The sequence below is a fragment of the Chiloscyllium plagiosum genome, chromosome 9, assembly GCF_004010195.1.
Source record: "Chiloscyllium plagiosum isolate BGI_BamShark_2017 chromosome 9, ASM401019v2, whole genome shotgun sequence".
Lineage (NCBI taxonomy): Eukaryota > Metazoa > Chordata > Chondrichthyes > Orectolobiformes > Hemiscylliidae > Chiloscyllium > Chiloscyllium plagiosum.
Window position 1 is genome coordinate 8,021,552 of NC_057718.1, and position 13,421 is coordinate 8,034,972.

General features: G+C 44.9%; 1 protein-coding gene across 1 annotated transcript in view; it reads right to left on the reverse strand.

Annotated features, from left to right (window-relative positions):
* The window catches only part of adgrg6 (adhesion G protein-coupled receptor G6), a 119,099-nt gene that overhangs the window by 16,411 nt on the left and 89,267 nt on the right, over positions 1-13,421 (reverse strand). Inside the window, exons 17-21 of the mRNA XM_043696747.1 lie at positions 9,703-9,748; positions 8,735-8,841; positions 5,174-5,301; positions 3,195-3,463; positions 1,872-1,971 (exon numbers count right to left, since the gene is read on the reverse strand). Coding sequence (XP_043552682.1) covers positions 1,872-1,971; positions 3,195-3,463; positions 5,174-5,301; positions 8,735-8,841; positions 9,703-9,748 — 650 coding nt within the window. The remainder of the gene's footprint in view (positions 1-1,871; positions 1,972-3,194; positions 3,464-5,173; positions 5,302-8,734; positions 8,842-9,702; positions 9,749-13,421) is intronic.

The window sequence follows — 13,421 nt, forward strand, 5'->3', positions numbered from 1 at the left end:
GGAGTCCAGAACTAGAGGGCATAGGTTTAGGGTGAGAGGGGAAAGATATAAAAGAGACCTAAGGGGCAACATTTTCACACAGAGAGTGGTGCGTGTATGGAATGAGTTGCCAGAGGATGTGGTGGAGGCTGGTAAAATTGCAACATTTAAGAGGCATTTGGATGGGTATATGAATTGGAAGGGTTTAGAGGAATATGGGCCGGGTGCTGGCAGGTGGGACTAGGTTGGGTTGGGATATCTGGTCGGCATGGATGGGTTGGACCGAAGTGTCTGTTTCCATGCTGTACATCTCTATGACTCTATGACTCTTAATGGACCTTTGCCTTCCTGATCAACAGGCTGCAGTCAGTAAGTATAGGCGACAACACCTCCTCCCCAATAATCCTCAACATCAGTGCCCCACAAGACAGTGTACTCAGCCCCCTACTATTCTCCTTATACACAAATGACTATGTGGCCAAATTCCACTCCAAGTCAATTCAGAAGTTTGCTGATGACACTATCATTGTAGGTTGGATCTCAACAATAAGATGGAGTCCAGGAAGGAAATAGAGTGCTTAACAGTTCGATGTAAACAATCTCTCCAACAACATCAGCAAAATGAAGGAGCTGGTCATTAACTTCAGGAAGTGGAGTGGGGAGCACCCCCCTCTCTGTATCAATGGAGCTGAGGTGGAGATGGTCGAGAGATTCAAGTTCCTGGGAGTGACAATCACCAACAATCTGTCCTGGTCCACCCATGTCGACACGATGTTGAAGATACTTCCTTACGAGGCTAAGGAAGTTCAGAAAGTCCACAAGGACTCTTACCAATTTTTTATAGATTCACCATAGAAAATACCCTATCTAGATGTACCACAGCCAGGTACACCAACTGCACTTTGCAAGACAGAAAGAAACTACAGAGAGTTGTGAACTCAGCCAGCCCATCACGCAAACCAGCCTTCCATTCATTGCCTCCATCTACACCTCCTGCTGCCTCGGGAAAGCAGCTAACATCATCAAAAGCCCCTCCCACCCCAGTTATACTCTCTTCTAATCTCTTCCCTTGGGCAGACGATATAAAAGTTTGTGAGCATGTACAAAGAGATCCAAGAAAAGCTTCTTCCCCGCTGTTATGAGACTTATACATGGACCTCTTTAAAGTTAATGCTGATCTCTCGCTGCACTTTCTCTACAGCTGTAACACTGTTCCTACACTCTGTTCTGTTACCCAGATGCACTTATATTGTACAATCTGTCTATAGCACATCAATTGCCACTTTTCACTGTACCTTGGTACACGCGATAGTAATAAATCAAATCAAATCAAATCAGAACTTCTTTAGATCTTGAAAAATGCCTTCATCTGTCACAATGGGTTCTATGGTAGGAGAGCAAATATTGTTTAAGATGCTTGATAGATGACTCAGAGGTGACACGTGGAAATGATTCCTTGACTCACTGAAAAATTGTGATCTGGAACACATGTTGTGGGGAAGTTGGCAATGATCGGGGGGCGGGGTGGGGGGGAAGGAATCAAATTCCACCGAAACTTTCAAAAATGAATTAGCTAAATACTCCAAGTTGGTGTAAAATTACAGAGTTATGGGGCAGGAGTTATCAACTTGATAGCTCTGTCAGAGATCCAGCACTGACGTAAATGGGCTGAATGGACCACATTTCCTCCATATCATCTGCGCCTTTATGAAATGTGCTACTGAATGGAAACTCCAGCACTACTATTCCTGATCAAGAGTTTAATTAAATCTTACCGCACTCACATAAAGACTACTTAGCCCTTTGCACCAGTGACACCTCTCTGAACAGGCTAACTGCTCAGTCTCTTTCCTTTCCATCCCTACTGCCTTCAGGTAACTTGCATAACTTACAATTCGGAGCCTCCATTTTCGGAATCTTCCCCATATGGCTTCACTCCATAGAATTCCTCATCGATTGCTAGAACAATTGCCACCACGATTGCTGGTAAACCTGTGGGGCACCGAAAGTGTGGAATATAAAGAGGTTGGGAATTAAAAAAAAGCATCATTATCCACCCCACGCCAGTACCATTCCCCAATTTTTTTTGTGAGAAATATATCCAGAGCAAGCAACTTGGAAAAAAAATAACAATTGAAAATGCCACATGAAGTGTGTACGGTTCTTCACTAAAGCCACAGAAAAGAGTGCACCCCTTGACTCAAATCGCTGTAGCACTTGTTCTTACATTCCCCGCAGCAACTTATATTGAGATAGAGTCACAGACGTTTTACAGCATGAAGAGGCCCTTCAGCCTATCAAGTTCATACTAGTCATCAAGTACCCATCTATTTTCCTGCACTGGCCCCTAGCCTTAAGTGCTGTGGTGTTTCAACTTGTCATTAAGATAGTTCTTAAAGGTTTTGCACGTTACACTCATCCAGGCAAGTGGGGAGTATTCCATCACACTCCTGACATGTGCCTTGCAGATGGTGGACAGGCTTTGGGGAGTCAGGAGGTAAGTTAGTCACTGAAGAATTCCTGGTCTCTGACCTGCTCATGTAGCCACATAACTTATATGACTAGTCTGGTCCATTTCTGGTCAATGGTAATGCCCCATGATCTTGACAGTGGGGGATTCAGTAATGGTGATACCACTGAATGTCAGGGGATGATGATTAGATTCTCACTTGTTGGTGATGGTCATAGCCTGGCATTTGTGTGGTGTTAGTGTTACTTGTCACTTGTCAGCCCAAACCTGGATATTGTCCAGATCTTGCTGCATTTGGACATGGAATGCTTCAGTACCTGAGGAATCATGCATGGTGCTGAACATTGTGTAATCATTGCGAAGTATCCTTATTTATGACCTTGCGATGGAGGGAAGGTCATTGATGAAGCAGCTGAAGATGGTTGGGCCTAAGACACTACCCTGAGGACCTCCTGCAGAGATGTCCTGGAGCTGAGATGATTGATCTCCAACACTCACAACCAACTTCCTATGTGCCAGGTGTGTCTCCAACTTGTGGAGAGTTTTCCCTTGACATATCCTGCTCCTAGCTTCCTGAAATACCATCGCTAATTATATAGCTGGACTAATCATTGATATAAATCATTAAAAAAACTACAACACTATACCAAACCTTTCCAGCATTGTTCATGGTCTGAGAACAGTTGAAAACATTTGGAAAAGACATCACAAATAGTGTCGAATCGATAGTGCCAATCGAACTTACCCCATCCAATGATACAGAACTTGAGCATGTATTTTCGGATGTATGTGTTAAAGACCTTCACCAGGGCTATGTACATGTGAACAGCCTCCAATCCCATCCAGGTGAAGGAGGCAAGCAGGAAAAAGTGAAGGAACGCTGCAACAGCAATGCACAATCCAGGAATGTTGAATGAGGCAATCCAGCCATCGAGCAGGAACGTTAGGTTTAGGAGGAAAAGTGCAGTACTCAGGTTCATCAAAATCTTGGATGGGTAATCCCGCCGCAGCTTCCTAGATGATAGACAAGAAAAACGTTGAACTTACGTTTGTTCTGCATGACTTCCTTGTTCCTGCCGTGAAGGTCCCAACTGACGGTTATACCGTCAGAAGTCACATGACACTAGGTTACAGTTCAACAGATGTGTTTGAAATCATAAGCTTTTGAAGCTCTGCCCCTTCATCAGGTGAAGTCACTTCACCTGATGAAGGAGCAGCACTTCAAAAGCTTGTGATTTCAAACACACTTGACTTCAGACTTCGTCCACCCCAGTCAAACACCGGCACCTCCACGTCGTGGTTATACTGGACAAGTCAGATTCCAGAGTAAAATCTGGCTTATTAGGCCATAATTTGTAACTTATCACGGTGGTCAGTCATCAAAAATTACAAGAGGCTGCCAGTGTACTTTTGACAAGAGAACAGAAGTTTCTTGCGCAAAAGAAAGGAAAAAGAACAAAGCTATCTATTAGAAATTTAGAAGCACCTTATCACAAACAAAAAATAAAATAAGTCAACCCTTTTTCGCAGCAATGTCCTTTACAGACACTCAACCCCAATGAGATAGTATCTTTTCTATCCTTATTTTTTTAAATTTCTTACTCAACGAATGAGATTGCAAGTGTTTTCTTTCAGCAGATTTCAGCATGGTCAGGAGATGGGATTCTCTTCCTCTCTTTCTCCGAGACACACTGACACAGCCTAATCACTGACCTTTCTCAATTAACTTTATGAAGAAATGTCAAGGCTTTTAACAATTATGTTGAACATTTGATGGCTACTAAATGCATATCTGCCAGTTTGGATCTTTTCTTCTGAATTGATCCTGCAGTTGGATCTATCTCAATTTAATAAGTGTTCTAGTAGCCATCTCACCCAGGTAGCTTATGTAGTCATTTAGCTTTAATAATTAAATTTCTTGGAAATGCTGTTTTGACCCATTGCTAAAAGAAACATGTTTCTGACCCTTCAAAGAAAAGATATCTTTGCAGATCAGAAAATCAAACCCTTTACCAAAACTAGTTCCTTCCCAAGATCCTAAATGGAATAGCAATTTTCTATAAACATTCATCCCATTACAACAGCGGCAACACTTGAAAAGTACTTCATTAGCTGCAACATGCTTTGGGGCATCCTGCACATGTGAAAGGTGCTATGCAAATGCAAATTCTCTCAGTACATCTTCACTGTGTTTCTCAAGACCTGGCATGCTGTCTACCACACTCACTCATCTCATTCCCAGAACTCCAATATACTGTGGGTCTCCTCCCCTCCCTCAGTTAACCGTTCCTCCTTCAGTCTGCAGGACTACAAAATAAAATAACCATTCTGAGGAAGTGCCACTCAATCTGAAACATTAACTATGATTTCTCTTGAACAGGGCTGCCAGGCCTGTTGAGCTTTTCCAGCCATTTCTGGGTTTGTTTCTGATTAAAAGCATCCATAGCTCGTTCGGTTTTTGGTGGGTACATTTAAGCTGATCTCGATGTTCAGGCCACTAAAGCCAGCCTGCACATCCCCAGAATTTCTGGTTTTCTGTCCCATTTAGGCAAAGGGAACCCGATAAAGTTGCTGATCTGAATGGATATCCGACAGGGGGAGATAGGAATCAGTGTTCCTGACTGTCTTAGCTCTTCCTCTGTGGAGCGCAAAGCTACCTGGGTAATAAAGGTGGCAAACCGAGCTTCTCTTTCGAAACAAGGGTTTCTTTTAAAATTCACTCACTCAAAGGCCACGTATGTTAACAACGTAGTTGCTGAAAAGATGGCTGAAATACCGCATCCTATATGAGTGATGAAGGTCAGAATCTTTGTGTTCAGAGGATCTATTTGTGGTGCAGTTCCTGAGATGTCCTGGAAGCAAAATAAATAAAATTGTAACCAGAGGCTTTTCACAATGTTATACTTTGTTGGACAGGGTGCTATCTGGGAATTAAGAACCTTCGACAGAAGGGATCCTTGGCCAGAGAACAAAAATCACATTTACAGCTTCTAGTTAATAGTTTCTTCCAAGAATCTGACATGTACATAAAGGTATTCATTATTCCTCTCCCAAAGTACCTTTGCTCCTTTGAACGCAATGAAGGCACGGTGAATGTTTCTCACACAATCAGATAGAAGCTGGGAGGTTGAAACTAGAACAAGGGGGCATAGCCTCAAAATAATGGGGGAGCAGGATTCAGGACGGAGTTGACAAGGAACTTTTTCACCCAAAGGGTTGTGAATCTGTGGAATTCCCCGCCCAGTGAAGCAGTTGAGGCTATCTCGTTTAATGTTTTTGAGGCAAACGTCGATAGATTTCTATACAGTCACAGAGTTGTACAGTCATACAGCACGGAAACAGACCCTTCGGTCCAACCAGTCCATGTCGAACATAATCCCAAACTAAACTAGTCCCACCTGCCTGCTCCTGGCCCATATCCCTCCAAACCTTTCCTATACATGTACCTATCCAAATGTCTGGACAGTAAAGGAATTAAGGGTTATGGTGAGAGGGTGGGTAAATGGAGGTGAGGCCCTGAAAAGATCAGAGTTGAAAAATGTGGTGCTGGAAAAACGCAGGAGGCCAGACAGCATCCGAGGAGCAGGAGAATCAACGTTTCGGGCATAAGCCCTTCTTCAGGAATGAGGCTGGTGTGCCAAGCCAGCTGAGATATAAGGTAGGGGGGAGGGAATTTGGGGGTGTGCGGGGGGGGGGGGGGGGCGGGGGCGGAATATGATAGGAAATTCTGTCCCAGCTAAGCCACTTACTCTATGGAGTCCCAGTCAATATTGGGGATGTTGAATCACTCACTATGACAACTCTGTTTTTATTACACCTTTCCATAACTGGGCACACAATTGTTGTCAAAGTCTAGGTGGCTGTTGAAAGGAATACAGCATAATCCGAACACAGTAATTGCATCAATCTTATTTTTGTGCTGTACTCATATTGCCTCAGTGGATGATCCCTCCAGTACGTCCTCTCTGAGTGCAAATGCAACATTATCACTGATTATTAATACAACTCCTCCGCTTATTTTAACTTCCTCTCTATCTCGCCTAACAGAACAAAATCCTGGAACGTTGAACGCCCAGTCGTGACCCTCTCCAAACTAAGTGTCTGTAATGGCTGCAACATCATGGTCCCATGTATTGATTCAGGCTGTAAGCTCATTTGCCTTACCCATAATAATCATTGCGTTGACAGAAACACACTTTTGCCCAATGCCATCAGATCCTGACCTGATAGTTGGTTTGAGGACTAGTGACCCCACCAACCTCCAGTCAGAACCCCACTAGTCTTCATCTACCACCCCGCCAACCTCCAGACAGAACCCCACTAGTCCTCACCAACCACCCCACCCAACCTCCAGATACGTCGGATCATCCTTCATCATTTCCGCCACCTCCAAACGGACCCCACCACCAAGGATATATTTCCCTCCCCACCCCTATCAGCATTCCGGAAAGACTACTCCCTCCACGACTCCCTTGTCAGATCCACACCTCTCACCAACCCAACCTCTACTCCCCGCACCTTCCCCTGCAACCGCAAGAAATGCAAAATTTGCGCCCACACCTCACCCCTCATTTCCCTCTAAAGCCCCAAGGGATCCTTCAATATCCATCAGAAATTCACCTGCACTTCCACACACATCATTTACTGCATCCGCTGCATCCGATGTGGCCTCCTATACATTGGGGAGACAGGCCGCCTCCTTGCGGAATATTTCAGAGAACACCTCTGGGACACCCACACCAACCAACACAATTGCCCGTGGCTGAACACTTTAACTCCCCCTCCCACTCCACCAAGGTCATGCAGGTACTTGGCCTCCTCCATCGCCAGACCATGTGAACACGACGCCTGGAGGAAGAGCGTCTCTTCTTCCGCCGAGGAACCCTCCAACCACAAGGGATGAATGCAGATTTCTCCAGCTTTCTCATTTCTCCTCTCCCCACCTTATCTCGGTCCCAACCCTCGGACTCAGCACCGCCTTCTTGACTTGCAATCTACTTCCCGACCTCTCCGCCCCCACCCCCTCTTCTGCCTATCACCCTCACCTTAACCTCCTTCCACCTATCGCATTCCCAACCCTCCTCCTTCCACCTATCGTATTCCCAGCAACCCTCCCCCAAATCCCCTCCTCCCTACCTTTTATCTCAGCTGGCTTGGCACACCAGCCTCATTCCTGAAGAAGGGCTTATGCCCGAAACGTTGATTCTCCTGCTCCTCGGATGCTGCTTGGCCTGTTGTGTTTTTCCAGCACCATATTCTTCAACTCTGGTACTCCAGCATCTGCAGTCCTCACTTTCTCCTCCCTGGAAAGATCAGCCATGATCTTATTGTATGGTGGAGTGGGCACAAGGGGCCAGATGGCCTACTCCTGATCCTAGCTCTTATGTCCTTGTGAATCTAGTGACTCTCAATTGTCACGAAGGGCACTTGTGGCAATTTGTGCTGTCCCTGCCAAGGTACAAGTCTCCCCTTGCTCCAGAGGAGTGTCATAATATCTCTGAACACACTGGCTTGTGAATATTTATAACCATTCAATGAGGTCATTGGCAATCTGTTTTCTCTAACACCACTGTGGTTCTGTGACACTTGGCAGGTAAACATTGACCAATTTAAGATTCTAGCTGACTATCTTTTGTTTTTTTTTTGGGCGGGGGGGCAGCGTGTGAGGGATGGCGAGAAGGTAAAGTCTTTACAAGTGTGAAGAAGTGCTTCCTGATATTATCCCTCAACATCCTGACTCTAACACTGTGCCCTTCCCCACCCTTCTCCCTCCCCTTCCTTGTTCCGGCAGCCATGGGGAGCTGGGTTCATCTACCCCATCAAATCCTCCAAACATTCTACATGCGTCAAACCAATCTCCACCCCCAGCCATCTTTACTCAGATCAGTAACTCAAGAGTTCTTCAAAGGCCATTTTTGAGTTAATTATGTAGTGCAGGACTGGAATCCCCCTCCAAGTCATTTGGAAATATATCACTGTTCCTTCACCAGCACTGGATCAAAATCCTGGAATTCTCTCCCTAATGGCATTGTGGGTCAATCCTCAGCTGGTGGACTGCAGGGGTTCAAGAAGGGACCTCACCCCCACCTTCTCAAGGAGCAACTAGGGACAGACAATAAATGGTAGCCCAGCCAGCGATGCCCACCTCTTATGAGTGAATAAAAGCAAGTCACGTACCCAGGCCAGAACAGATGAGGGTGGGTCCCTCATTAATGCTAAAGGACATTGTGGATTCAATTGACTTTTGTTCCCTTTTCTCTAACTGATTGCAGGGAGAAAGCTTACCAGAAGGACTCCAAAGTGCGTGAGGTGATCACACAGGCAAATGGTTTCGTTCACACTGGAATCGGAATCCACTTGACAACCTTGAATATTCCAGCCACCGCTGCCATCTACAGGAATAAAGCATTAAACAGAAACAAGGTCAAAGCAGCAGACAGTGTCCTCTACTCCAATCTCCTTGTGTTCAAGGCCTAAATACTATTTGCCTTCCCAATTATTTTCTGTGTCTCCCGTGCTAATGTTTTCTGCCTTCCTTGCACAAGAACATTACAAATCTTCATGATTTGTCAATGCCTCATTTTTTTAAACGTGGGCTTTTTCATTTTCCCCACCAAAATGACTAGCCCCACAGCTCCCCACGTAATGTTCCATCTGACCCTTACTTGGTTGCCTGCTCTCTTAAACCTTTCTGAATTCTAAGGTAAGGCAGATGAACTGAATTATTACTTGTCAACTAATTGCGACAATCCAAGATCGGACAGAAAAGTATGTGGCACAATGGCTCAGTGGTTAGCTCTGCTGCCTCATAGTGCCAGGGATCCGGTTCAATTCCAGCCTCAGGCATCTGTCTGTGTGGAGTTTGCACGTACTCCCAGTGTCTGCGTGGGTTTCCTCCGGGTGCTCCAGTTTCCTCCCACAGTCTGAAAGTGTGTAGGTTAGGTGGATTATAATGGTGGGTCTGGGTGGGATGCTCTTCAGAGGTTCAGTGTGGACTCAATAGGCCGAATGGTCTATGCCCACACTGTAAGGGATTCTAATTTCATCATTTGAGCAGGAACTCTGAACATTAACCAGTGAGGAGAAACCAAAACCAAGTGGGGGGGATTGGTGAATGAGGCAGGATGGAGTGCTACCCCTGGCACGAGGATGGCTTATTTTGGGGAAAAAAAACTGTGGTCCTTCAAGATGCGCTGGTCCCATTTCCATTGTACTTGGTTGCAAAAATGACGACAAATAAATCTCATACTTACTCTTCAATGTTAAATCCCAGAAGGCACACTGTGGCCGAACATCCTCCTGTCGAACAACAAGAGCACAGAAATACAAGACTCTGAGCTGTCAGTCAGACACAGGCTTCCAACAGAGTGGAAATCATTTTTCTTTACAAAAGACACTTGGTAATTATACACTGCCTCTTATCAATTTAGGTTCCCCCAAGTGCTTTATAACTAATTGAAATGAACTCTGCTTTACAAATAGCTGAAATGTGTAATAAAGATGACAAAGCGAGCTTCTCCTACACACACACAGGTCCTACAAACAGCAAGCTGATGATAAGCTGATATTTTGCCAATTAGTGATATTCCTGAAGAGATGCATACACACTGGCCGGGACACCAGCAGGGAGGACTCCCTTGTTTTTCTTTGGATCCCTGCTCCATATTAGTGGAAGGAAGGCTCTAACAGTGCAGCATTCGCTCAGTACTACACTGGAGCTCCCAGCCTAGATGACCTGCTCAAAGCAGGGACGCGAACAAACCAACTCCCAACTCAAAAGGAGGAGATTGCTACCCGCTAAGGTATGGTTGACACTTGTTTAACTACTGCATTGTTGCTGAGAATTTCCTCAGACCTCCTCCAGCCCAGTCCTTACTGGCATATCAGAGTATTCAGCGAAATGGGGAAGGACTCCATGGGACACATGACCTGGGGATTTCTTTGCGTGGATAGAAGATAAAGGGTGGGGTGAGCGGGAAGAGAAGTCTGATTTATTTTTCAAGGAGGTGTGCAGCAATACCATTAAATCACTCAGCAAACATAAACAGGGCCAGTTTGCTCAGTTTTATTAATAAGGGCACAGAGTACAAGAGCAAGGAGGTGATATTGAAATTGTTCAAGGTACAGGTTAGACCTCAGCTGGAGGGCTCTGTCCTGTTGTGGGCTCCACATCCCAGGAAAGATGTGAGAGAGTGCAGAAGCGATTCACAAGAATGCTATCAGGAATGAGGAACATCAGTGAAGAGGATAGATTGAAGACGTTGGGACTGCTTTCCCTGGGGACGAGAAGGCCAAGAGGGGATAGAGGTTTTCAAAATCGTGAGGCGGCTGGACAGGGAGAGCCCACTTGTAAAAGGAACAGGAGGAAGAGGGTGCACATTGAAGGAGATGTGCAAAAGAAGCAAGGCTGAAGTGAGAAAAAGGTTTTCCAATCAGCGAGTAGTTACGGTTTAGGACACACCACTTACAAATGGTGATGGAGACAGGTCCAATTGAAGCTTTCAAGTGGACAGTTATTTGGATAGACATAAGGCAAAAGGGAGAAAAAGCAAGAGATTAGCACAACATAATGAAGCTCATTTCGGCACAAGGGACAGAATGGCATTCCGTCGCACAGTAACCCTTCTGCGATTCTGTGATAAACCTCTGTAAGACCCAGAAGCAAATTGACCAGAGGTGTAGGAGAGCGAATAAAACAGCCAAATGGAGGGTTAATAAAGGGCAAGATGCACACTTCTGTGTCTCAAGTGTCGGATTGAGTTTGGATGCCTGGTCTCAGTGGCTAGCATAAAACAAAAAACAAACATGAGAATAACATTACAAAAATCATAATTAACTCTAATTAAAAAGATTAGGAGTATGTGCATCAGGGGAATGAACGCCAAGCCATGAAAAGACAATGCAGAGACATGGCTGGGAAAAGAGGTTTTGAGATTTATAACAATTGGACAAGAGATCCCAGCAAAAACCTCAAAGCAAAGGCATGAGACTGAAAGCTACATCCTGGTGAGGTGCATCCAAGGGAGCAGTGAGTAAACGGTTGGTGAGCATTTGGAATGCACTGCAGTGCTGGGGAGATATAGCGAGGCAATGATTTTAAGTACAAAAATTCTCCCTGCTATCAGAAAGTTGTTGTTAAAGTTGAAAGAGTCCAGAAACGATTTGCAAGAGCATTGCCAGGCTTGAAGGGTTTGAGCTATGGGGAGAGGCTGAACAGGCTGGGGCTGTTTTCCCTGGAGTATCGGAGGCTGAGGGGTGACCTTATAGAGGTTTATAGAATCATGAGGGGCATTGATAGATTAGATTAGATTCCCTCCAGTGTGGAATGGCCAAGGCCTTTTCCCCAGGGTAGGGGAGTCCAAAACTAGAGGACATAAGTGAGAGGGGAAAGATTAGAATGGGACCTAAGGGATAACTTTTCCACCCAGAGGGTGGTGCATGTATGGAATGATCCATACATGCCAGAGGAAGTTGTGGAGGCTGGTATAATGACAATATTTAAAAGGCATCTGGTTGAGGATATGAATAGGAAGGGTTTAGAGGGATATGGGCCAAGTGCTGGCAAATGGGACTAGAATAATTTAGGATATCTGGCTGGCATGGGCGAGTTAGACCGTGCTGTATGATTCTATGACAAACCTTGCAGATCCGGGGGCCAATAGGGAGATCAGGGATGATAGTGTGATGGTTCAAGAGATTTAGTGCAGGACAAAATATACCTCACAGGGTTTTCGATAAGCTGAAGCACACGAATGGAAGATCAGAAGGGGAGATATAGGAATAAATTGGCAGAAACTGGTACTGTACAAAGATTGCAATGGCAAAGGGTGGAGAGCTGGAGTGCAAAGTGTTGCATGAGGTGTTCCTGATTTAGGATTAAAAGCCCAGTCCTGATTCAAATCACCAAAAGATTTAGCCAACGTCTCAATAAATGCTTGACAGCCGCAAGACTCCAATTGACAGTTCAATTGCAAGTTGCAGTACTGCTAAAATCCTACAGGTGGTGAGGGCGAGCGCCTGGAATGGACAACTCACAACAGTGACACCACCTGATAGTTCTTGGTACTGAATCCGCAGAATGTTCCTCGGTTTACAGCAGTTAAAAATCACACAACACCAGGTTATAGTCCAACAGGTTTAATTGGAAGCACTAGCTTTATAGTCCAACAGGTTTAATTGGAAGCACTAGCTTTTGGGGTGCCGCTCCTTTATCAGGTGATTGTCATCAGCTGAAGGAGCAGCACTCCGAAAGCTAGTGTGCTTCCAATTAAACCTGTTGGACTATAACCTGGTGTTGTGTGATTTTTAACTTTGTACACCCCAGTCCAACACCGGCATCTCCAAATCTTGGTTTACAGCAGGCTGTGAGCTGGAATTAATAGAGGTGTTTGAAATCCATGAAAAGGTTTTGATGAAGAAGGTCAAGAGAAACTGGTTCCATTGGTAGAAGGGTCAGTAACCAGCGGTTACCTCACAATGAGGTAAAATTGGGAAACGAAGTAGAGGGGATTTTATTTTCTTTATTCATTCATGGGATGAGGGCATCGCTACCTAGTGCAGTATTTATTGCCCATCCCTAATTGCACAGGGGGCAGTTAAGAGTCAATCACATTGCTGTGGATCTGGAGTCACATGTAGGCCAGACCAGGTAAGGAAGGCAGTTTCCTTCTCAAAAGGGCATTAGTGAAAAAGATAGGGTTTTTTTTTCAATTATGGATTCATAGCCATTGTTAGACTCTTCATTCCAGATTTTCTTTTACTGAATTTAAATTCTACCATCTGCTGTGGCAGGATTTAAACTCAGCAATCCAGAGCATTATCTGGGTGTCTCGATTAACAGTCCAGTGATAATACCACTTGCCCTTCACCTCCCCACTATTTCATTTTTGTTATGACACAAGCTGTTGTGATCAAGAATATTGTGTCTGAAAGAGCCACAGAAGAGGTTTCGAGAGCAGCTTTCCAAAATAGG